This window comes from Notothenia coriiceps, unplaced genomic scaffold, assembly GCF_000735185.1.
Source record: "Notothenia coriiceps isolate Sejong01 unplaced genomic scaffold, NC01 NC01_scaffold00037244, whole genome shotgun sequence".
Lineage (NCBI taxonomy): Eukaryota > Metazoa > Chordata > Actinopteri > Perciformes > Nototheniidae > Notothenia > Notothenia coriiceps.
Window position 1 is genome coordinate 15,169,578 of NW_011369945.1, and position 24,089 is coordinate 15,193,666.

General features: G+C 39.2%; 2 protein-coding genes across 2 annotated transcripts; both read right to left on the reverse strand.

Annotated features, from left to right (window-relative positions):
• Positions 1-473: 473 nt before the first annotated feature.
• Positions 474-9,823, reverse strand: LOC104964815 (solute carrier organic anion transporter family member 1C1-like). The gene is made up of 15 exons (XM_010793693.1): positions 9,433-9,823; positions 8,754-8,890; positions 7,537-7,678; positions 7,271-7,403; positions 7,059-7,180; positions 5,559-5,705; positions 5,331-5,429; positions 4,523-4,756; positions 4,239-4,403; positions 3,158-3,353; positions 2,857-3,022; positions 2,071-2,255; positions 1,655-1,719; positions 1,322-1,439; positions 474-1,196 (listed from the first exon to the last, which is right to left on the reverse strand). Exons 2-15 carry the CDS (start codon positions 8,853-8,855, stop codon positions 704-706), a joined length of 2,367 nt encoding a protein of 788 aa, XP_010791995.1. The 5' UTR covers positions 8,856-8,890; positions 9,433-9,823; the 3' UTR covers positions 474-703.
• Positions 9,824-11,678: 1,855 nt separating this feature from the next.
• LOC104964816 (solute carrier organic anion transporter family member 1C1-like) lies at positions 11,679-23,659 on the reverse strand. Its single transcript, XM_010793694.1, has 15 exons — positions 23,226-23,659; positions 22,744-22,838; positions 21,517-21,658; positions 21,060-21,192; positions 20,164-20,288; positions 19,903-20,049; positions 19,489-19,587; positions 18,860-19,111; positions 17,665-17,829; positions 15,880-16,075; positions 15,529-15,694; positions 14,853-15,037; positions 14,582-14,646; positions 14,342-14,459; positions 11,679-12,904 (listed from the first exon to the last, which is right to left on the reverse strand). Exons 2-15 carry the CDS (start codon positions 22,792-22,794, stop codon positions 12,691-12,693), a joined length of 2,058 nt encoding a protein of 685 aa, XP_010791996.1. The 5' UTR covers positions 22,795-22,838; positions 23,226-23,659; the 3' UTR covers positions 11,679-12,690.
• Positions 23,660-24,089: the final 430 nt, after the last annotated feature.

Sequence of the window (24,089 nt, forward strand, 5' to 3'; positions counted from 1 at the left end):
TAAGGATCTGACTGCTTAGTTAACTGATAAAAAGAGAAAAATATGCAACAAATACNTTCGATTAATTAATTACAAAACCTCTAATTAATTAGATACATTTTTGTAATCGAGTCCCGGCCCTAATATATATATATATATATGTATATATAGCTCGCATAAAATCTTTGTATGTCGGGGGCGGGAGATTCATGTGATTGGTTGTTGGTCGCGTTGCTCGCAAAAAATCCCCAAGCTCTCAGACACGCCCAGCTTCAAGATTTTCAAGATTTTTTCAAAGCTGCTGTGTGGACGTACCGTTACAGACCATTTACATGCACAAAAACCCACTACATAAAAGGCGAAAACCCCCTTAAACAAAATTGGGCCTCTTTAAGTCACACATTCTGACAAAGGAACATAACTTTCTTTAGCATGTTGGTATTGACATTTATTGACATAAAAAGAAAAACATCCATTTTAACCAGTATGTTTTCTCTGTGAGGTTTTTCAGTCCAGGCATCATGTGCATTTACAAGTCAATGTTTTGAGTGTTGTGAACATGGGATCATTGGTAGCCCATTTCCTACTGTCATAAAAGAGGGCAAAGAAATACTGGTAGCGAAGAAGAGGTCAAACATCGATTTCCGCTTGAAAATCCAAGTAAACTTTGAGCCTAATTCAAGAAACATATCTAGATCAGTTTCAGTTTGTTTGAGACCACACCTCAGTTTTGTGGTCCATCAGTTTCTTTGTTTTTTTTTGCTTTTTCATCTAACTTATTGTCCTCTGTGAATTGGTCCCCCTGTGCTTTATTCTCCACACAAACCTTGTCTCTTAGGTTCTCTTCTGACTCCAGCCCGTGCATCTCTATCGTTACTTCCTCACTTAAAGGAGGAGTGAACTCAACAGTGATGTCTGTCAGGGGTGTGAGCTGTTGCCTCTCCTTGGTGATATTTGTGGAGTTGAGTCCGCCATCGAGCAGCTGTTCCTTTCTGTCACCCTCCTCCAATTCTGTCGTGACTCTTACCCAGACTTTGGGACTTTTGGGCTGATCCGCTTCTTGAAGTTCAAGATCCTTTTTCTTTACAGGTTTCGTTTTCCTTGTCTCTGCTTCTCGCTCTGGTTTCTTATACTGTCGTCTGAGGAGGACGATGACGGCAATAATGAAGAAGTAGGAAGAACCGCTGAGACACGTGAGCAGACCCAGGAAGATCGTCCTGAAGATAGTGAGAGAAGATGGACTAAATTAAAAGGTAGTAAAGGGAAGAAATATGTATTGCATTGGTGTTGAAGAAACAACCATTTGTAAATTAATCACATTCTATTTCCTCGTTTGGCGTACCTGTACATATCAGAGTCATAAAAGCGACATGCTCCCCTGCCCCCACACCTTTTGACCGACCACTTTAGGCAAGTGGAATCAATCAGGGCGCCGAAGTACACAGGTGCAGGAAGTCCACCTACGGACAAGGTAATGCCCAAAGTGAGAGTCAGAGTGAAATATTCTGTCCTTTTTTCACATTTCCCATCTTAATTTGACTGCCACACACAAACTAGAAAAACATTTTATTTGTCAGAGAATAGCTTGATTTTTTTCAAAAAATGTACAAATGTTTTTAAAGGAGATAAGTCTGAATTTTAAAGGAATAAATTTTTTTTTAAAAAGAAATCTTACCCAGAGTCCTTGTTACCAAGGCCTGGATACCCAGCGCAAGGGATTTGAGCTCTGGTGAGATGCATCTGAAATTACAAAACAACACCAAATTGCAGACCATTTACATGCACAGAAATATATATAACACACTATAGAAAAGTGAAAACCCCAAATAGCCTAATAGTAAAAGTAAAAATATGCGTATAGTACTACAATATATGACGTGTTTATTACAACAGACACAGTGGTGTATCAGCATTACTAAGAGATTCATTCTGAATTGCACAGTTTAATAGGGTTTGGCTGCTGACGGTGTCTGAATGAAAAATATGAAGCTATAATTAGAAGGCTTACGTAGACTCAAATCATAAAAATTACGCAGTAGCACTTATTTCCCATATTATCATGATTCCCTGCTCTGAAATGGGTGCACCGACCGTATGATGACCATGTAGCCAGGCGTGGCTCCCAGAGAGTTGATGAAGGAGCTGAGGACGGACACAGCCATGTAGGACGTGAAACTCCGGCTGCAGTCTTTAGCATGAGGACACTGACCCAGCCGCACTGACGTGCTGCTGCCGGCCGGGAAGGAGGCGGACACACAGCTGCAGTTGTGAAAGACCTGGGAGAGAGAGACACTGAGATGAAGCGTGATGACTTACTGGAAACCATGTATTTATAATTTGGAGAACAGAAAAATGTATGCAAATAAAATGTATCATACATTTCAGTCACTCTCAAGGGCGATAAAAGGACCTTTGAGCATTTTGTAACAATGTAGTGACCTTGGATAGAAACACATTGGATATGTTGCTGAATAAACTGCCTGTTGCTGTTAAGACATACAATAAACCTTTGTGAAAATGTTTTATAATATCATTAAAATAGGTGAAAAATGGGATAAAGTAAAAAAAGGCTGAGGAACTTATTATTGTCAAACACTTAATAACAATAATAAAATAATATGTGTTTAAAATGTCAAATAAATAAAATAAAGGTAGTAACTGAGAAAGATATATTGTAAGTGCTTTGATAAAGTAAATATTTCACATAGATAGAGGAGAATTACTAGAGAGGATGAAATGGGAGAGATCTTGGTGTGGCTGCTGAGGAGTTTTTCTGTGGAATTAGTCTTGGGAGATGGCAGTAATACTGCATGATATGGAAATTATAATTGTTTTTTAAAAGAAAAAAAAGGATAATTTCCCTGTGTGCATCCCTACTGTGTTCTTGCCGTGACCACTGGAGCCGATGCAGCCTGCCATACAGGGAGAAATGTAGGTGATGCCGCTGTCTGAGCACACAGGGTCCCACTCCTCTGCTGAACAGGAACAGTCTCTGTTACACTCTGAGAACAGCATGCTTCTGTCAGATGATATACCCTGCGTCCTGATGGGCAAAGAGGGTTTATATTTTATATATTAGCTGCAAATAAAATCTGAATAGTAACTTGAGGCAGTCAAAATAGTTCCTAGGGTCCATCATTTTGGTTCCTGATCGTCTTTATATACCCTCAGCACTGACCCGTTGTATGAGATGGTGAGCCCAGCCATGGGGATGTTGTCACACTTGGTGCCGAACTGCAGCAGCAGGAGGAGGTAGGCGAGGAAGGAGGTGGCAAAGGACATCTGAGCTCCTGACACCACGCTCAGTTTATACCGCTTCATCAGCAGCCCTCCCAGGAAGATCCCTAAAGCCACCGCCGGCAGGTTCAACACACCTAGAAGAAAAACCACACTGGACACTGGTTTCCCTTATCCACTGAATGTAGTTCTGTTCTACTTCTGTGCTGCTTGGTTCAAACTATTTGTTTAACTTTGTAAACAACTTAAGAAACAGTTTGCTTTTCCACAGACCAAACCCGAGCCACTTCATGACGTCACCGATTATGTTGATGCTTTTCTTAGCAATGCCAGTGTTAATATCCCACACGACTGCAACAATGACGGATCAGCAATGTTCCTGTAGCTCCTTTTCTTACAAAGCCAGATTGAATCGAACAATGACTCCTGCAATGTTTTACTCTTCTCCAGAGTGGTGTGGAACCTCCTAAGGAAGCAAGTCTCTTCATATCAGACTCTTGAACTTTATCTAAAGACACTAGCCAGGTTTTCATCCAAATGTATAATTTATTTTTATTCGGCAAAAGAGAGAATGCAAATTAATTGTTTTTCAAACCCACAACCAGTATGCGATTTTAAGAGAATGTTCATTGAGGTGAGCAGTAGGTGGTGCCATTTGTCAAGTCGGATTGCAAAAGAAGATCTTTTGAAAGAGTCTGACGCAAACGGTGAAAAACAATGTATAGACTGGATCTGGAAACAATTATTCATGTCATTAGCAGAGCAACAATCTTTAGTGGTGGCATTATTTGTTTGCTACAGCTGTTCCTTGCACTTTGTCATAATTTGCTTTTGTCAAAACAACAACTTCTCCAACTGCTCCACTTGTTACTGTTAGACTACACTTTAGCATTTACTGCTAACCCATAAATCTTATGTTTGACATTAATCAGCAATAATCCCTTGTGGGAAGAGCAGAGATGTAAATATGAGAGTTTATCTACAGATAGCATCTAAATATACACATTTTCTTTTTGTTTTACCTATGAGGAAGTTGGCTCTGGAGGCAGACTGTCCAAACTGCTGTTCCATGTATTTGGCCTTGAAGGTGAACAGGCCAATGAAGGAGTTGAACTTCAGGATGCTCCCACAAAGGAGCAGGAAGTAGGCAGGAGTTCCCAACAGGCGCTTCAGCGAGGGGAGAAACCCTGTTGAAATACATCTTTTAAAAAACACAAGCAAAGACCATAAACCTGCACACATACTACCATTCTGAAGAATACCGATTTGAAATGTAATATTAAAAGTATACAAGAATTCTCTCAACCTTTGGCGATGTCAGTCATCTTGATGGCGTGATTGTTGTCGGAGGCATCCTTTGTCACCTCTATTGTCTCACGTGAGGAAGTCAGCTTGCCTTCATCTCCCTCCTGCTTCGGCAGCATGCGGGGCAGGAACCAGAAGGGAATGCTGGAGAGGAGCAGGAGGACGGAGGACACCATGAAGCCCAACCACCAGGCCCCCACCCAGCGGGCATCTTTAGGGGTGATGGCCACACTTTCTGGGTGCCAGAAAAGAGCATTTGAGTGAGCAGGAGCAGGAAGTTTAATTCTTCACTTCTTACAAATGATTTACTAGTTAGTTACTTTCCTTGGGTGAAGTGAAAATAGTGGAAACCCAATTTTATTTCAGGGGTAGGATACTTGTCACACTTTAGGTGGACTGATTGTCTTTGTTTGACAAATAAATTAGTTCAAAGAGACACTCACTAACCTGTTCTGAAAAACCAAAGAACAACAACTTTCTTAGCATAAACCAATTTCAGACTTTCTACACGCTTTGCTAGGTGGCTAACTAGCTTAGCAAATGGTAAAAATGTACGCATTTTGAGGAAACACCTATAGAACGAAAGCCGCGCTCGCAAAACACATTCGACAAAGAAATATCCTACACCAAATCTGATTACCTGTTTAAAAATATAATAATTATTCTAAATCTGGCAATAGGCTACTGAAATGAGGAATAACATTTGCAGATTTAGTTAGCGGTGGCTAGCTAATCAAGCTAATATTAGCATTTAGAGTGGAAGCTAACTATAACTGATGATACATGCAAAGCAAATGCATTACACTTACCCATATCAACATAGCCAATGTCAACATACAGTTTGGCACAGTAGGAGCCCAGGAGGAAACCAAACATGGGGCCCAGGAGAGTTATGGTCTGAAGACAAGCTGTGTTTAAAGGATGCACATGATTAGGAAACAACTTCAAACTATGTGAAGCAAGGTGTAAAGAAATGGACATATTTTATCATCATTTCAAACCCCAATTAAAAATCAAGATGAAGATGTATTTCTTACCTATGTAGAAGGGTGAGTTCTCTGCTTTAGCAAAGTCGTCGATGTAAGAGATGCCTAAAGGGGTAACCGGGGTTTCTCCGATCCCCCGCAGAGCGTTCCCCAGAAACACATAAATCCACATGTGGGAACCAGACTCTCTCACACAGGCTTCATAAAGACACAATAAGAAAGCATTATATAATTTATGTCACAAAGATGGTTTTGGAGATTTTGCATGGCAAAAAAAATCATCATTGCTGTCAATGTGTTTGTGTGTGTGTGTGTGTGTGTGTGTGTGTGTGTGTGTGTGTGTGTGTGTGTGTGTGTGTGTGTGTGTGCGTGTGTGTGTGTGTTTGTGTGTGTGTATTTACTATTTACAAGACCTTTTGACAGATTTTCATGATATTTTTGCTTCTAAAAGAAGACTTTGGTGTATGTGTATCCAAAGCTCTTGTGTTATTGAGAAAATCAAATACAATGAAATTCAATATCTGTGTGTGGCTTTAAGCTTGCATAGCACTGCATTGTATGTGATTTTCATATATCTATTCCATTGTGTTCCTTTGTAAATACTTCTGAACAGGATCAGTACGTTGCCGTCTGTGGGTTTATGATCTGCTATTGTTAATAGAAGAATGAATCATGATTCAACAATAGAAAGACTAAAGCAACATCTCAGCTGTAGCCCATCTCAGAGAAATAGAATCGAGTAGAATAGGAGAAGTTACTCAAAATATATAACAAAATACAAAAAGAATACGTGTCCTAGATTTATTTATTTCCATAAATAGGACAGATGTCTGCCTTTTGAATGATGCTATGAGACCTGATAGCCCAACATATAATTGTTCTGCTTCTCTTTCCAGCATTCAGCATGACGGCATATGAGGGCCTTTGTTGGTAGGAAAACATATTACAATACAAAAACAAGTTTACAATCGTACATCTACAAGGAACATTGAAAACACAGACATTTTCTGAAATTAAAGGGGTAAATAGCTTGAAGAAAACCCACTATTTTGAGAGGAACTTAATCATTTTTAAAGTGTACCATTTCCAACATTTCAGAAAATATATATTTTCTTGTCATACATTTAGTTTTTTTCCATTATTATACTTGGCCTCGCCTCCAAAATTATCATTATTTTTTTTTCAACCTACGATGGCGTTTATTCGGCTGGTTTTCAGCTCTTGCATTGCCCCTTGCAGTCCACATCCAATGGATCAGTGCAGTGACTATGTGCAGTATGTAGACGGCACAGGAAGTGAGTGGCTTTGAAGGTCAGAGCAGGATCAGTGCATTCCATGGATGGTTGAAAGAAAGCCAGTGAGTTGCTAAGGCTTTCGAACCAGGTTTCATGTTAAGGCCGTCTCTGTGTTCCTGCTACTGTTCTGGTTTCTTGTTCAATGACGATAGCAGCGGCAACTAGTATAGCTTAATTTCTCCATGTGTAGAGGTTTGCCATATAGTGTTCATAAAGACATCCATGTGAGCATTAGGTTGTAATTCAGGAGTCTTACCTTTGTCGTCTTCTTCAGAACGAATCTGAATTTCAGGTACCTCTGTTGTCAATGGATCCGCACAGGCAGCAATTCTTACACTGTCATTGTGGAAAACCTGAATGGCTGTGTTGTATGTGTAGCTGTGAAACAATGAGATATAAAACAGAATTCAAAGGTATTCTTTCACCAGTTTTGTTTTGCTAAAAAGTAGGCTGTTTGTTGGCGTTTACCGTCCCATGAAGAAGTGTGTCAGGCCGGTGAGAAAGGACCCTACAGCCATGATGAAACACCCCACAGCGATTAGTCTGGGCCGATGTAGCTTGGCCCCAAAATAGCTGACCGCAGCGAGAAACAGCAAGTTGCCTACCTCCAAGAAACAGGAACCAAGAGCACATTTCGAGAATCATGAGCTAAAGTGTCAATCTGAAAGAAGAGTCAGGAATGTAAGAGATCAGATGCTCAAAAGATGAAGGGTTAAATCAGAAGATAGACTGACCCATCTCAAAACTCCCATCTATGAGTCCAACGTGCGTGCTGGAGAGGTCGAAACGTCGCTCAATCTGAGTGATGGAGCTCTTCATGTATGTTCCTGTCAGAGCCTTGGAGAAGCAGGCGAAGGATAACGCCACAATAAACCACTGGAAAACACAAGTCATCAAAAAAGTCCATTATTACACATCTTTAATCAAGTTGTATACTGTGAATAAAACGTTTTCTGTCAATATCAAATAAATATTAAACTTTCATGCTTCATCTACTTTCATTTTCCTAATGTTAATGCTAGGCTACTCTAGGTAAACAATCAACTAATGTGTTTAAACCTATATATATACACATAGTTATCATAAGTCTAATTATTATAGCCACTTTAACAAAAGTCAACAAACTAAAAAAGCTTAATAGTTTCTTCCTTCTTCATAACAGCCTCCAGAGGCTTTACTCTCTGTGTGGGCACCCTGGAGTCGCTTTATTACTAAGTTAATTCCCATCTGGGATTACTGAAATTCTCCTATGTTTTGCTGAAATGTATTATGTTGTACAGAGGGTTTCACTTCCAGCGTAAGCCTGATTGGGCTTGGGCTGTGAATTCTCTTAAAAGCAGTGTGCATATTTCAATGTTTTTGGCTGTTAGAGTTTTGTTGATAGGGATCCTAAAAAGTTGCCTCTCAGCTTTACATCTACAGACTGAGCTAAGAAGAAGGAAAAAGTATGGAGTCAAATTATTGATGTGTTTTGGGAGAAATGCTTCATTCATGCTGATGTAGTGCTGCAATCAGGCAATGCTGATCTCAGGACTGATACTGAAGTGTTTGACAGAAGTTAATACGCTGCTCTAGAGAGACAAATGTGGCCTGGCAAGATTTTTGAAAACATCATCAAGATCATCTCTTGGCTTGATTTTAGGTACTTTTGGGGGAAGCTTATCCCTTAAAATGCTCAAATGACCATGATGATGATGTGTCTCAGATTGTAAGCATTGATCCATCCATCTTTCCACTATTTATACAATTTTAATGCACATTAACTGAGGTTTGAATGCTCAAAATAACAAACATGGTGTTTCGTTTTTCACTTGTGGTTTCCTGTTGATGTATTTATGTATTGTCTTGTGTTTTTTGTACCTGCATGTGCCTACATCTCTGTTTTCTATGTTTTACCTGGCTGCAGAAAAAATATCCCTTTCTGCTTTTCTGCTTTTGATAGCTTCAGTACCTTGAGAGTGGAGATGCCAGGGCGTTTCCTGGTCTTGTGATCAGCGTCACACAGAGCCTGCTGGCTGGCCATCTGACCTAGGTCCTCTCCTGCTTCCTCCATCCTACGATCAATGCTTGGCAACCCTCTGCTGGCCACTGCAGGGCAAACAATAGATTGATCAAAGAAAAGTAGGTCAAAAGTGTCTTCACTCATTCATTTACCCATTTTGTAACTGCTTATGTTACATCTAGTTGAAGGTAGAACTAAAAGAATAGTTTAACATTTTGGGGGAAAAAGCTAGTTTTCTTCTCTGACTGAGAGTTGCAGGTTAACGTTATCAATAATCTCATTAGACTCTTAAACATTAGAACGAATATTTCCCAAAATGTCATATTTTACACACTCATTACATACAACTCTTGTATAATTAGATGTATTTGTGGTTCACATCATAATAAATAGTATCAAATACTTTAACAATCTTTTTCTATCAGTAATCGATTGCATACTAATGTTTCAAAGCTGGAAATGTTCTGTCAAAGATTGTCAGAAGGGCGCCTTAAAATAACAATGTAATATTTAAAAAAGAAAGTTTAAAAATGACTTATTACTATTATTATTTACTTCAATTAGGAGTGTATGATATTAAAATGCATGTCTGAATGAGCAAAGTGAAAACAGAGCAGCTGTACCATACCTGAGTAAACCAAAGCGTCTTCTCTCAGCTCAGTAAACGTCAGGAGCTGCGGGTTGAATCCATGTCAGAGAGGGAAAATGGTGTCTAATGCTAACTGATTCCTCCTGTTGAACAAGTGAGAAGGCAAGAAACCTGTAATAAAGTACCACAACTAACCAGGAGGGTTTTCACTTCACAACTGCAGTAATCCCCCTCAGGTTTAGCCTAGGTTTTAATACTCCCACCTGATCTTAGACAGAGAGCCCTGGTCTTATCACAAGAATTCAAATTTCAAAAGGAGTAGATAACAAATCACTGCAAGGCAACTACTGAGGAAGTTTGATAAAATAGCTAGTGCATCTCCAGGCCGAAGTCTCTTCTTCTTCTGCTCCTCCTTTTGAAGCAGCCATGTGTCTCCCCAAACTGCCCTATTCTCCTGTGTGAGGGCAGAGCAGCTAGTGGAACCAGCGGGACAAAAGGCCTCTCACATTTTTATTCCACACACATGCCAGCCATTCCAGGAGGGGGACAGCAACAAGAGAACATGGGGGAGGTGAAGGGGAGACAGATTAGTAACTCCAAACCAGGATTATTTTTCTCGCAAGATGTTTAATGGGAAAGAAGAAAAGTCCAAAAAATCTTCACAATAAAATCATCCTACCTGATTCTGTAGGTGTCCCTGAACGCTGTATTGACCCGCAGGGGCCTCTGGCAGCCAGACAGCAGGTCACTTAATACAATTTGACCCCTTTATAAATCCCAAAGATTAAGATTAAGAGCCTTCACATTCCTGCACAGAAACAGTGAACAAAGTGTTTTCCACTTTTTCTTTATGAAAAATCATAAAAGGCCCCAGAATTTTGCATTGGTGAGAATGTTTTACATGTCTTTTGTCACTGTATCTAGTTTCAGGTGCATTTAGACAGGAATGCAGAGGGCCTCAGACATCAGCTTCTGTAACTGCTGCAAATGAGTACTTGGAACTGTGTTTTAACACGATTTTAACATAATCTTTCTATTTTTTGTAAACGTTACTCTCTGATGGGTTTTGGTTTGTTCTATTAGAAGCAGTGAGACACCTTCAGGGGCAATGCAGTACCTTACAGTGGATATTTTGTTGTATAGGGTGCCACCTGCTGGTAAAACCTCACACTGCACACAGTACAACACATCAAGGGAATGTAAGAAATCATGGAAATATACATTTATGGTAAAATACAGAAGATATTTTATCATTTCCATTGAAACCTGGAAAATGTGAAACATTGAAATGTAACATTTGGGGTATATTGGTATACTAATAAAGGATCATAAAATATTCTAATCAATGGTCATGTTAGTTGCAATCTTTTATATTATATGGTTAGAAATAACCAATAAAAGTAAGAGAACATACTGTACATCACACATTGAGGCTCATGCTTTCCAATTAAATCTGTGATCGGAAAGGTTTAAAAGAAAGCAAGGTAAGGGTGTGAGGCAACATGGCAGCAAATGTCCTACTTTTTACCTTTTGTAAAAGAGAAAAATATGGTTAAAAAGTTCAAAATATATATATACATTTTTTCCAGAATAAATTGTAAAGGAATTCATCCAGTGTGTCTGCCTGCACTGTCATTATATAAAATGAATGACCCCTGTGTGACAGGTGCCATTGACCTTGCCTATTATCACGTGTTATCTATAGATGTGTTTTTGGACGTTGTCTTTTTTCTTTTTGAGATTACGGCATGGGGTCCCTCTTTTGTTAGTTAGATCCTCAGTGTTTAACCATGCTAGCAGTGTTTCTGGCAACCTGTTAAAGAAATGTCCAATCGTTCAGCTCTGGTTCACTATGTTGCTAAATGTTCCACTGTGTTCCTCAACAAGTCGCTAACTTGCTCTAGTTAAGATTTACTGCGTGTTTTTGAGGCCTTTTCACCAAAAACCGGTGAGATTGAAGCAAAACTGTAAAGTGGCGTGCCAGAAAACGAAAAGTTATTTGCTGAAAGATGCTAAAAAGGGAAGTAGAACTTAATGAATTGAGGCACAACAAAGTGTAACAGGACATACCGTTACATTTATGTATATGTCACACTGTGGGACTGCGGGAAACTGTATCTCGAGATTTCTGTATGTAAAACACATGTAGACATTTTGACAATAAAGCTGACTTTCACTTTGATAAATGAAAAAAAAAATAGAAAAAGGTCAGCCTTAGCAAAGCATGTTACAATAAAAGAAAGACAGCAAATACAATAAATAAAGACTCAAGGTTTACAAATAAATTGTGGATATTTGTCTTTAATGTTTAACGGTATGCTAATGACGATCGACAAAAGTGTAAAATAAAATAAGAGAAAAAGGCAGTAATGATTAAAAAACACTCTATAAAAACAATTTGATGATGATACATTTCCACTGACGACTAAAGTGTATAAGAACTAACAATCAAGTTACACTGCACTCACTCTTAGTCCACTGTCCAAGCTTCAGTGGACTTGCAGATACTAGCTTAACAACACACTTTTTCTTTATGAACGACCGTGACCTGTAATGTTATGTAAAATGTTGATGTAACAAGAAGTGTGTGTTGAGTCAGACGGCTGAGATAAAGGTTGCTGGGGCAAAAGTCAGTATAAAGGTTATCTGGCACAGATATAGCCTGTAAATAAAACAAATATAAAAAGAAACTTCTTGTCATAAGCACATTTGCAAATAAGCCACAGAGAGCTTTAAGGTTACCTAAATAATGTGAAAAGAACTTGAAAACATGAAAGAAAAAATTGTCGATCACTGACAAAACACGAATACTACAGTTCTGTCTTGTATTTAAAACTATACACTGTACATACTGTATAATGTAAATATACATAAATCCCTTTGAATTTAAGGTTGTAGGACGAGACATTACTATCATAACCTGACTTTTTACTGTTCAAGTATAAATGGACACAGCTCAAAAGCCAACTATTATAATGATTAAAATATGATTATAAAAAGTGAACATTTTCTTTTCTTGGCTGATTTGAAGTTGAAAATTAACTCGATGTGTGCCGATTGCAGAACATTCCATGACTTTTGGCTGTTTTTTTAAAATTAAAACTAAGCATTAGTGAGGAACTTTGACCTTTCTAGAGAACAAACAGCAGTGGATATTTCAGAACGATGTCTGTGTGTGCTGTTGAAGACCAAAGAGCGCTGGCACTGTACCAAGACCGCATTTGGTCCAGTATGGAGGCTTCACAGTACTGTGTCGTTCACCTGCATTATACAACGGTGTCGCCTTCCTCCCAAATCTTAAATAGTGCTCTCATTGTCCGCGTCCTCTTTGTTTTTAACAATGCTGATGTTGGCGTGTCCATTGCCCGACTTGTCACCATCTTGTCCGTTTTCCTTGGCCTGATTCCTTAGTGTTGACTTCTTGTGTGTCTTGACAATTGTACAATAAAGTCCTCCCCACAGGATGTTGGACAGGAAGTAGAGTCCAGTAATCAAGCCCAAGAACGTAATCCTGAAATTAAAGCACATTGGAACGCATTGTAATTATTATTTTACTTCATTAAATTGCTTTTCATTAGATTTTTGTGTATAAATACACCGCCAGAGCGCGTCCCCCCGTTAACTGCGGAAGGAAGCCGTGCACGCAACGCAGCCCCGCTCTGGCCCGTCCACACAGCGGCGTGCGTTGACGCTTCACCATTCACTTTGAATGGGGTGACGTCACTTCTTGCCGAACTGCATTTTGGGAAGCGACGCGATGCGTTGCTGGCGTTGCTCGCTTAAAAAGTTCAGCAATGTTCAACTTTTGACGCCTCGGCAGAAGCGTCAGCCAATGAAATCCCGTTTATGCAAATCTGCAAGTACAAGCGCTAGCTTGACTGTTCCAATCTCCAGCATACTTGGAATTCCACCGAGGCCGCGTCCTTGGTTTGGGGGTAATTTCGAGGCTGCACATGGGTAGACTTCGGGTCCTTAAAATCCCCACAATGCTTTGCGCACGGACCAATTTCCCCAAATCTGTGGCGGAAAATGTAAGGCGGGGCCTCTCATATGACGCACACCTGCATACTTGCTAGCCTGTTCCACTCTCCGTTTTCCGAATGCCAGGAAGGATTCTTGCCTAGCTTCTGAAGCAAGTGACTCGGAAGACATGTGCTACCAAGCAAGTATCCTCACGATTGAGAAACGGCAATGCTCCCTCTCTGTCGGTCTACCATCCATCCACACACACACACACACACACACACACACACACACACACACACACACACACACACACACACACACACACACACACACACACACACACACACACACCCCTCTCTTTCTCTCTTAAAGGGACAGCGATCTCATCTCACTCTGCATGACCCTAATATCATAACGTGTGTTCTGGAGAATCACAGAACGGACGATCGTCCTTGTTATTATGCCGTTTAAACCAATTATTTAAATGTGTTTGTTAAATTCGGCATCATGTAGCCTAAGTTGCGCTGACAGGTCCACACACTGCTTCCCCACAGCGAGGCTCCCCCCGCCCTCCTGTTGATAGTTCACGAGCGTCAAGCTCCTCAACCCCCCTGGCACGCTGATACATTTTTTTTTTTTAAATGGCACTTCATATCAAAAAGGTTGCCGACCCCTGTTTTAAACCAATCATCTCTCAGAGGGGCGTGGCTCTTTAGCATTTAAAGCTACAGACACAGAATCAGCACTTTTGAAACAGGGCTGAAACAGAGGGGATTATGGGATGCTACAATGCATGATCTGTTTGGTATTTCAACCCAAGTACTTCAGAGACATGTTTTGTATATATCTGAGACCTATAATATATTGTTCAAAAATATTATAATATGGGACCTTTAAGTAAGAACAGACTTTTAAAAAAATGATTAACCAGTACTTCCTCAAGGCAGAATATTCTAGCAATAAGAGTTTAGTTGCAGTGTACCTGAATGCATCAGCATCATAAATCCTACATGCTCCACGGCCTCCACATTGCTTGGACCCCCACTTCAAACATGTCTGGTCAATCAGTGCTCCGAAGTATATAGGAGGAGGAATCCCACCTGAAAACACACAAAAAGTCAAATTCGCTGGTGAGTTGATTTCACTCATTATTGCTTTCAGTATAAGCCGAGCTAACACTTTTAACATGATTGTTTTATGTTTATGTATTTTCAATACTCACCAAGAGTTCTTACTATCAGAGTCTGCATACCCAAAGCCAGTGACTTCAGGTCTGGCTGTATCGACCTGGATGCCCAAACATAATCATATTAGATAGCAGCACTTTAGCTTCAAGAAAACACAAGAAGTAATATTTCCTTCGATCGTTTTACAGGCAATTCACATAAAAACGTCACATAATCAGTGCATATGCCACATATCACTGAAACACTGCAAGGCATAGTTAAACCCAGCCATAAAAGTGGTGAGTTCCTGTGGCTTTAGCCTCTGACCTGAGCAGTACGACGTATCCCGGCGTCCCTCCACAGGCGGAAATGAAAGACCCCAGGACGGACAAAGACATGTAGATTTTGAATATGTAACCACAGTTGCTTATCCTGGGGCATTGACCCAGCACTGCGGACATGTTCATGCCAGGAGTCATCAACTCCCCGGTGCACGTGCAGTTATGAAACACCTAAAGAGCCAAATAAACAGAGATGAGATGAATCACCTTTGACTGAGACTAAGAGAACTTGATGCGACCTTGTCAAATACATATGCAAGAAATTAATGGATAGTTTATAGCTTCTTGTTTACCAGCTTTATCACTGTTTAAACCTACATTTTGCATATTTTTTTACTGATTTATTTTAATATAAACCCTGTGTTCTTTAAAAAAAATTATGTATCACTAATATTTGTATATTTCTGTAATTTTTTTTAAATGTATCTATAGTTTTTTTTCTATTTAGGGAGGGATTTACATTTGTCTTTTGCCCAAATAATGTTGGTCATTACCCAGAAAAAACTAAATAAACTAAGAATAACTTTTTTCAGATTATTCTGTTTTTTCTTTAACAAATGTCTGCAAGACATTTTGTCCACTTACTAGTACGAAGATCTATTTTTCTTTGATTTGCAGTTTATGTGTGTGCCTTTAGTCTTAAATACAACGTGCTGTCTTACCCTCTCCTTGCCGGTGCCGCTGGAGGTTCGGCAGCCGGCCAGGCAGGGCGAGGCGTACGTCATCCCGTTGTAGGCGCACACCGGGTCCCATTGCTTCATGGAGCAGGAACAGCCCATGTTGCACTGGGACAGCAAGGTCTGTGGGTCATAGGACAGCTGAGGACCCCTGGAGCACACAGACATGATAAGATGCATGAGTAGGGGAAAAGAAAAAAACCATTCCAACATTGTCGTTTGACCCTGATGTGTCGGTGCTACCTAAAAACTATGACTGAGCGATAAGAAAATGTGTGCCCAACCTTCCAGTAAATCTGCTTACTTTAACGTTTGGATAGTTTGCATGCTACTCACCCCTGATACGAGGCGGTTATACCTGCCACCTCTGCATTGTCACAGCGGAGGAAGCTCTGAACGGTCAGCAGACAAAGAGACCCGAGGGACGCCCCGAAAGCCAGCCGGGCCGCGCCCATCACACCCAGCTTGAAACGCTTCAGGACAAAACCTCCAGTGATGATCCCCAGAGCTACTGCTGGCAGGTTCATTGCACCTGGACGCAGAGAAAAATATCTTATTAATACACTGGAAATACTATCAAATAAAAACGTTTAATATTTATCAAAAGGTCATGCCATAATGTGATAAAAAGAGTCTAATGAATCACAAAGAAATGGCTCAAACCAAACAGCCCATCTATAGATGATTGGTACGATATAATTTATGAAATATTTGTAATGGAAAGAATAACCTTCTCTATGAGGCTCCAGGAACTTACATTTGAGGACATTTGGGAGAAATGGAAAGGGTATATTACCCCGATACGCCCTTCTTTTGTTTAATGTTTGAATGTTTGAAGTCAATGTTTTATATTGAAAAGAAAACACCCCATGTTCATGTGTGCTTATTAGGGATGCACCGAATATTCGGCCACCGAAAATTATCGGCCGAAAATGGTTAAAAAGGTTTAGCACCGAAAAAATATCGCCGAATGTCAGAGAACAGGGTTACGTTGATCATACTCCGCATATTTGTCCGGGTGTTTTGATTTCAAGTGGTGGAGTAATCCCGAAGTGGTGAAAGTCTTTGCAGTTACACCCCCTCGAGAAATGTCAGCTGAACACGTTTTACAAATCGCAATCGGCGCCTCTCTCTCTGATATTTTTAAATATCTCCAAGCGGCAGACATGTTGGCTGTAAGCCAGCCGCGAGCATGGTCGCGCGCCGTGCTTGTCGCCGCGTTTTGATTACGTCATCACAACAACACGTTAGCTTACCAAACTTATAGGTGCATTTGTTGTTGTTGAAGGCCTGGCTGTTACAGTCTTTATTTACACTATTTTGTTGTAGGCCTACTGGGCTAGATGTTTATGTCGTTTTAAAGCACCTTGGCTTTGTTCTGAATGCACTTTGTTGTAGTTATCCTACAGAGAAAAGAAAATGCACTTGACTTGGAATTAATGTACTGTATGCATTCAAAAGTGCTGAATAAATGTTTTATGGACCCATAATAGTGATTATTATTTAAGTTAAGTTTTGCCATAATCATGTCTTTTTCCATAATCAGGTAGCTGAACAACATTGGTAAAAAATGTATACATTATATATATATATATTTCTATTAATCATTTTCGGCCTTTCGGCATTCGGTTTTCGGCCAACTGTTTCCTATTTTCGGTATCGGTTTCGGCCAAGAATTTCCCATTCGGTGCACCCCTAGTGCTTATTGTTGTTGTTTTGTTAAGAAAAAGAAAAAAGACGGACCACTCTCTAAAACTATTTAACTACATATGTATATGCACACTGAAGTTGAAATGTGATCCAAAAAGGAAAAGAAAAAAACAGTCTAATGTTACCTTACATAATGGTAGTTGCTTGTTTAACAATGACGTTTAACTATCAATATACAGATAATAACTCTTTCAGCTTGCCATGTAAGTAAACAGTCATAAAAAAGCTAATTATAGCTCAGAGTGCTTCTTTGCAGACCCGCTCAAAGGGAAAGCACATAGCGTGCCACTTACAGTATTGGATACATTTCAACTTTATCTATCGCAATCACACTTCCCTTCAATAACATCATTGTTTCATTGCCCTTGGGCCAGCGAGTGCAAAGTTAATGGAGGTCAGATGTTGCCGTACCTATGAGGAAAATGGCTTTAGAGGCCGACTGGCCGTAGATCTGCTCCATGAACTTGGGCTTGAAGGTGATCATGCCGATGAAGCCGTTGACAGAAACCAGGTATGTGAGAATCATCAGCACGTAGATGGTGTTCCTGAAGAGCCTCCTCAGAGATGGAAGGAAATCTGGTGAAGAAAGCATAACAAAACATTGTAGCATTAAATTAAAGTAGTTTTATTGACTCAATGATTGTTGCTGAAAGGAATTTAAAATGTGCCTTTCCTTGCAGCAGTTGTAAGAATGAAATATATATATATAGATAGGTATTTTTAATAAGATTTATACCTAAATCTAAATCTAAATACTGTCTATTCACAGCACAAATGTTTATACAAATATATGAAGTAAGGAATGCTTATATATTTTCACGTTTACCTACATTACAAATTCCTCTTATAATTTGATTACATCACTAACTCTAAGTCTAATTGTCAAAACTCAGCAACAGAGATTTATTTTACACATATTTAACAGCAATGTAACATAACCTCAATATATCTTTAAAAAACGTATTAAGATTTAGTTTTTACAGTCTATTTTTCTTAACTTTTCTAGTAAATTGTCATGAGTTTCCATTTTCTTTTGCTGCTTTTCAGAGGTCATATGACTTTTAAAAGGTGAATACTATTAGGACATCATGTTGTGTAATTTATTATGGCATGACCAGCCTTTAGCTAACTGTTTCCACATGTTTCTCTGCCCTGAAGTGTCATTCAACTCTTGCCCGGACTGCATGAAGGTAACAGGTCTGGGCTTTGGTTTGTCTAGTCTTATACCTGGTTAATGATTAATCACAAGCCCTAAAACAATAAATCTGCAGAGTAACACATTTTATTCTGTTTGAAGTCTTAGAGGTATTAGAGTTGTTCTGCTAATCATAGATAGGTGATTAAAAAAGCGTAAGAGAATCAAGAAATGTTTAAGATTTGGAATTTATGTTAAGTCATATGTCATGACCTGTCCTCAAATGCAGATTATAGTGTGTGTGGGTGAAAAGTAAATCACCATAGTAACCTTTAAGAAAACAAAGTGCTGCAGAACAGGCAGTAGGATCAAAATAAAGCACTTTAGGAACATGTTTAAACTGTTGAATCTGTGTAATTGATCTAACATCAACACTTGTGCTTTAAAGTGTTTTGTACTGATGGATGGTACCTTTAGCCAGCTCCTGAAACGTAACCGGCTTCTCCTTCTCTTCATCCTGGGTTTCGTCTGGCAGGAAGTTCTCCTGCTCGGTCACGGTGCTCAGCTCTGTGCTTTTACTCTCCTCCTGCCCCTCTTTGGGCAGAGACTTTGGCAGGAACCAGAAGGGTATGCTGGACAGCAGGATCACGACGCCGGTCACTATGAAGCCCAGCCACCAAGCCCCTACCCAGCGGGAGTCCTTATAGTTGATGGTGACAGTGTCTGGGAGAGGAAGATGAGCAAAGATTATTAAGTGTGTATATGACTTTAATCTGTAACCCTGGACTGTTTCGGTCAGCTTAGACATTAGGGTCTGTCAAAAGCTCTTATCAAAGCAGTAAAAAGTGTACTACAATGACAACACAATCAAAACTGAGTCTGATTTAGCCTCTTAGGTTCAAACAGAGTAAGGGGTTAGCTGTTTTGCTGCAGGATTTGCCGGATTTGGACAGAGAGGTTATGTGTCATAGGTCTGAATATGTGTCTTATCAATCAAGGATAACCAGGACTTTATGGGTAAGAACAACCTAAGCCATAGTCTGCATGTTGTGCCACTTTAACACATCATGTTTTTTCCCTGATATTGCGGAGTCCAGTACCTAAATCCATAGATCCAATGTCCACGTAGATCTTGGAAAGGAATGACCCGAGCATGAACCCGAACATCGGTCCCAGGATTCCCACTGTGTGGATGCAGGCTGGGGAATGAGGAAAACAAAGGGAACATTTCATTTTTATTCAAATAATAAAGGATAGGAACATACAAAAAGGATCAAACACCAACAACCGAGATTAATAGGATTTGTAGGAAGTAGGCTGGACATTGCACTTTGTCACATTTAGATATTATTTATTTGTGTTATTCCTGAACTCCATTAGGCAGCTTACCATTTAGGTCATTTTAATGTGCAAATATTTTTTTTTAATAAATACAGGTGGAGGGTAAAGCGCCTATTTGCGTGTACAACATCATCAAAATGATCATAGACATTAGAAGGTAAAACGTAACTAACCCAAATAAAAAGGAGTGTTTTCTTCTCTGGAGAAGTCATCCAGGTAGGAAATACCCAGAGGCATTATGGGAGTTTCTCCGATTCCACGCAGCATGTTTCCTAAGAATATATAGATCCACATGGAGGAGCCGGCTGCCTTTTCACAAGCTGAGAGAGGGAAACTGGGGTCAGAATGTGAAATGAAATTGGATTTTTTTTATTAAGCTAACCTGATGCTTGTAATTATGAATGCATTTGGGTTCATATATGTTTTCTATTTACCTGTTCTGGTCTCTAAATCGGGCATCTTATCGGCTTCAGCCAGGCTGTGGTTGGACAGGCAGGGCAGGAAGCTCTCAGTGCTGTTGACATCACTATTGTGATACACACTGGTCTCATATTTATACCTGGAAATGATACAAAAAAGTGTTTAACATTACACATTTACATTTTGAATGGATCCATATAAAAAAAAAAAACGGGAATATAAATATAATTCCAATTTCAGTAAAATCATGCATGTAACGTGGTTAGTATAGACAATTAGCTCATACACATGCAGACACATTATTACTATTTTAAAATGTATTTTAGGGCAGACTAGAATATTTCAGAAGAAGTCTAATGTTTAGTTTACCATACTGCAGCACTCTACTGAATATGGGATAGCAGCACCAACAACAACTTTTAAAATGGCCAGTGGGATGCTAACTAAGGATGGATTACCAAACGGCTAATCAAGAAAGCTAACTAAGATTTTTGGGGGAAATTATTAACTGTTGATGTCAAAACACAACACAACTAAGCCGGATAATGTATTATTTCTTAACCCTTTCTTGTTTCATAACATTGACTTTTTTACTTTAAACTCATTTTCACAGGAATCAGAAAAAAGAAAAAAAAGGCTAGTCCTAACACATTCACATTAGAAAAAGTTAAAATAGCTTGTTTTTTATGACATTATACACCTCTTGGCTTCCATCTTGTTTTTTGCAAGGGGAGGTTTCAGTCCTTTATATAATACCCTGAATTATAGTAATTATTTGAGTCTTCCCATTCAAGTAAATGCTAAGTGTCTCTGCCTCAAAGACCCACATCATTTTATTTTAATTAACAATGTGTATCATCAGGCCACAGTTGAAAAAAGAAACAATGATGTTGAAAGAGAAGATACTAACATTCCCTGCAGGAAGTGAGGCAGGGCTATGAGGAAACATCCTGCAGACATCATCACACAGCCAATAGCGATCAGTTTGGGGCGGTGCATCTTCGCACCGAAGTAGCTCACAAAGGCGACCACCAACAGGTTACCTGGGGGGAAGAAGAATTACAAAATCACTTGACAAATGACCGTTAAAGAAATAGTTTTACATTTAGGAAATTATGCATATTTTTAAGTTTAGATCGATACCATTTTAATGTATGTACGCTAACTGTGAAGCTACCAGTGGTGGACAAATCAAACATATTTAATGAAATAAAACAAAGGAAATACCAGTGTAGAACTATTTGGAGTTAAGTAAAAAAAAACTAAAGTGTTTGTCTTAAAATGTATTTGTTTTTTATATGGATTATACATTTTTTTCTTTTTCTTTGAAACTTTGTCTTAAAACATAGATTAAAAATGTTACCCACCCATTTCAAAGCTGCCATCTATAACCCCAATGAGGGAGCTGGGGATATCAAAGCGCCTCTCGATCTGGGTGATGGAGCTCTTCATATAGGCGCCAGCAAAGGCTTTGGAAAAGTATACAAATGCCATAGAGGCCAGGAAGAGCTGGAAACACAAACAGAAAACATGTTGAATATTCCTTTCTAGGAGTTTGACTTTACTAGGTTTGGAGAAAAGGGGTGAGAATATTTTAGTTAAATGATTAGTAATCCTTTCATAAAAGACTTCCGTGTGAGAGGATTAAACACCTGTCGTTGCATAACAAACAATGCAATAAAAGGTTGTTGAATTGGGCTCATTCCAATAAAAGGATCATTGTGTGCCTTCCAGTACATAACTGGAAAGGGGAAGGGTGACCATTAACAGATTGACTCATTTCATGACCTTACACATTTGGAAGACATGCAGTACTTCACACCTTCTTACATCATAGATGATTGCTTTTACTTTTACTCAGGTTAGATTGGTTGAAATGTAATCAACAGAACAATGCTGACACCACATTGGGCCAAGTGAAATTAATACAGTATACAGTTGGTTGAAGTTTTGAGATTTAACAGAAGCAAGTTTACTCAAATATTACATTTACCCATTTTAAGAGCTTGTTAGCTTCACAAGTAAACCCTACTTGTATGTGGCCTTGACACAAAGATGGTTAAAGATTAAAAAAGGATTTGCACTGGTCTGTAGGTCATAGAAAATGTTGTGATTAGGATAGGAGAACAGATAACGCTCCAAAGATAACAGTTTACACACACAAATGTATCAATCAATATTAATTGCACCTGATTTGACAGAGTGCTATTTTCTCATATCATCAGTTAAGCGTGATACACTTTGACAATATATTGCCAACAAATGGCAATCACAAGCCTTATCTACGCTCTTTAAAACTCATTTACACGCAAAATCAGCTATAATCTCCTTCCCTTAACTAGTAAAAAACGTTTTAACTGGACTCAAACTCTGATTTAGTCTCAAAGTCTCAAAATGTAGCAGGTCAAGGGAAAAAGCATTTGTAGTACTGACACAGAAATGAAAAACCCAAGATAAATACAAAGAGATAGGGTTAGAGAAAAATATTTTATGATGACGTTTCACAACTTGGCCCTATCAGAGGTTGATTACAACCACCTATGGCTTCTGACAACTTGCAATACTGGGAAACACAGTTTAAGCGTTTTACTAACCTTGAGGTTGGAGCAACATGCTCTACGCGCTTTTTGGGAGTCCACACTCATGTTGCTGCTCCGTGGTCAACAGATAGAAGGAGAAACACAAGGACCTGCAGGAGGACACCAAGGTTATAAACACATACGGGTGTGGCAAAACATTTGCATTTCATCTGATTAGATCAAATTGATTTCTTTAAAATGTACTACTTTTTTCTTACAAATGTCTGCAGACAGAGTTCCTTATAAGTATTTGTAAAAGTGTAAATGTATAAAAAAAGTCACCAACATATCATATTTACTATTATAAATATATTTTAAAGAACTTTTGCCACTTTTACCACCAAAATATTTTTTGTTTGCACTTTTCAGATTACAGTGCCAACAAAATACCAGTTATTCAGTTAAAAAAATGCAAAAGGTAAAGGTTTTCTCAGTGCATGTTAAAGAAAACCACAATTCAGAGTAATAAGAAGTGAAAAACCAGAAAAAGTGTTTACCTGAGAGCAGCAGGGGTCCTCTGAGAGATGGAAGGGATTTGGTGAAGTGGCTGAAGGCTCGATGTACCTGGCAGGACTTTGCGCTCAAAGCAAGAGTCTTATCAAAGCAACTAGGGAATCACCTGTAATCAGTAACCCACTCATGTGCACTTGTTGATCATGTCAATAAAAAGCCCCCCCCCACCCAGCTCCTCCAGCGCTCACACAGACACGCAAGCGCAAAAACCTAAAACTCCCTGCTCTGGTCAGGTAACGTCCACTGGGATGTATGAGTGAGCACAGGAAGGTTCAGAGGTTCACGGCGTGCAAACACACACTCACACATCCTCCTCTGTGAACATCACAAGCCTTCTAAATGTCCATCCTTTTGTACGCACAACAAACAGCATCAGCGTGAAGCTGCTCAAAGCTTATTTTACAAGCCTGTTGGTGTGCAGTTTTTCAAAGACTGAAATGGCTTCCTCTCCTGGAGAAATCCAGCTTTTTGTAGGGCTGGGTGTTTCCTAGGCCTGATGAAAGTCTTCCTGTCCTATTGATAGTCAGTAACAATGGCTTTCTCTCTGTGATAATGGCTGCAAGTGTGAGAGTATCCTGCTCACACTCAAAATTACAGGAGAGGAGACAAATAGGTTTTTATTCAACGTCCTAGCCTCTTGACAACATTGATTCTAGAAGATGTTGCTCAGGTCATATTTAAATATGTTTAATCAATACTATGTCATTTTATTTATCCTCTTTGAACAGTGGGAGATGCAGAAATGAAACTGATACAGTAACAAAAGTGGTAAAGAAGCTGTAGACTTCGAGAGAATTTTGATAATGACATGGAAATATCATTTTTCTTTTTAATATTGATGTAAATTA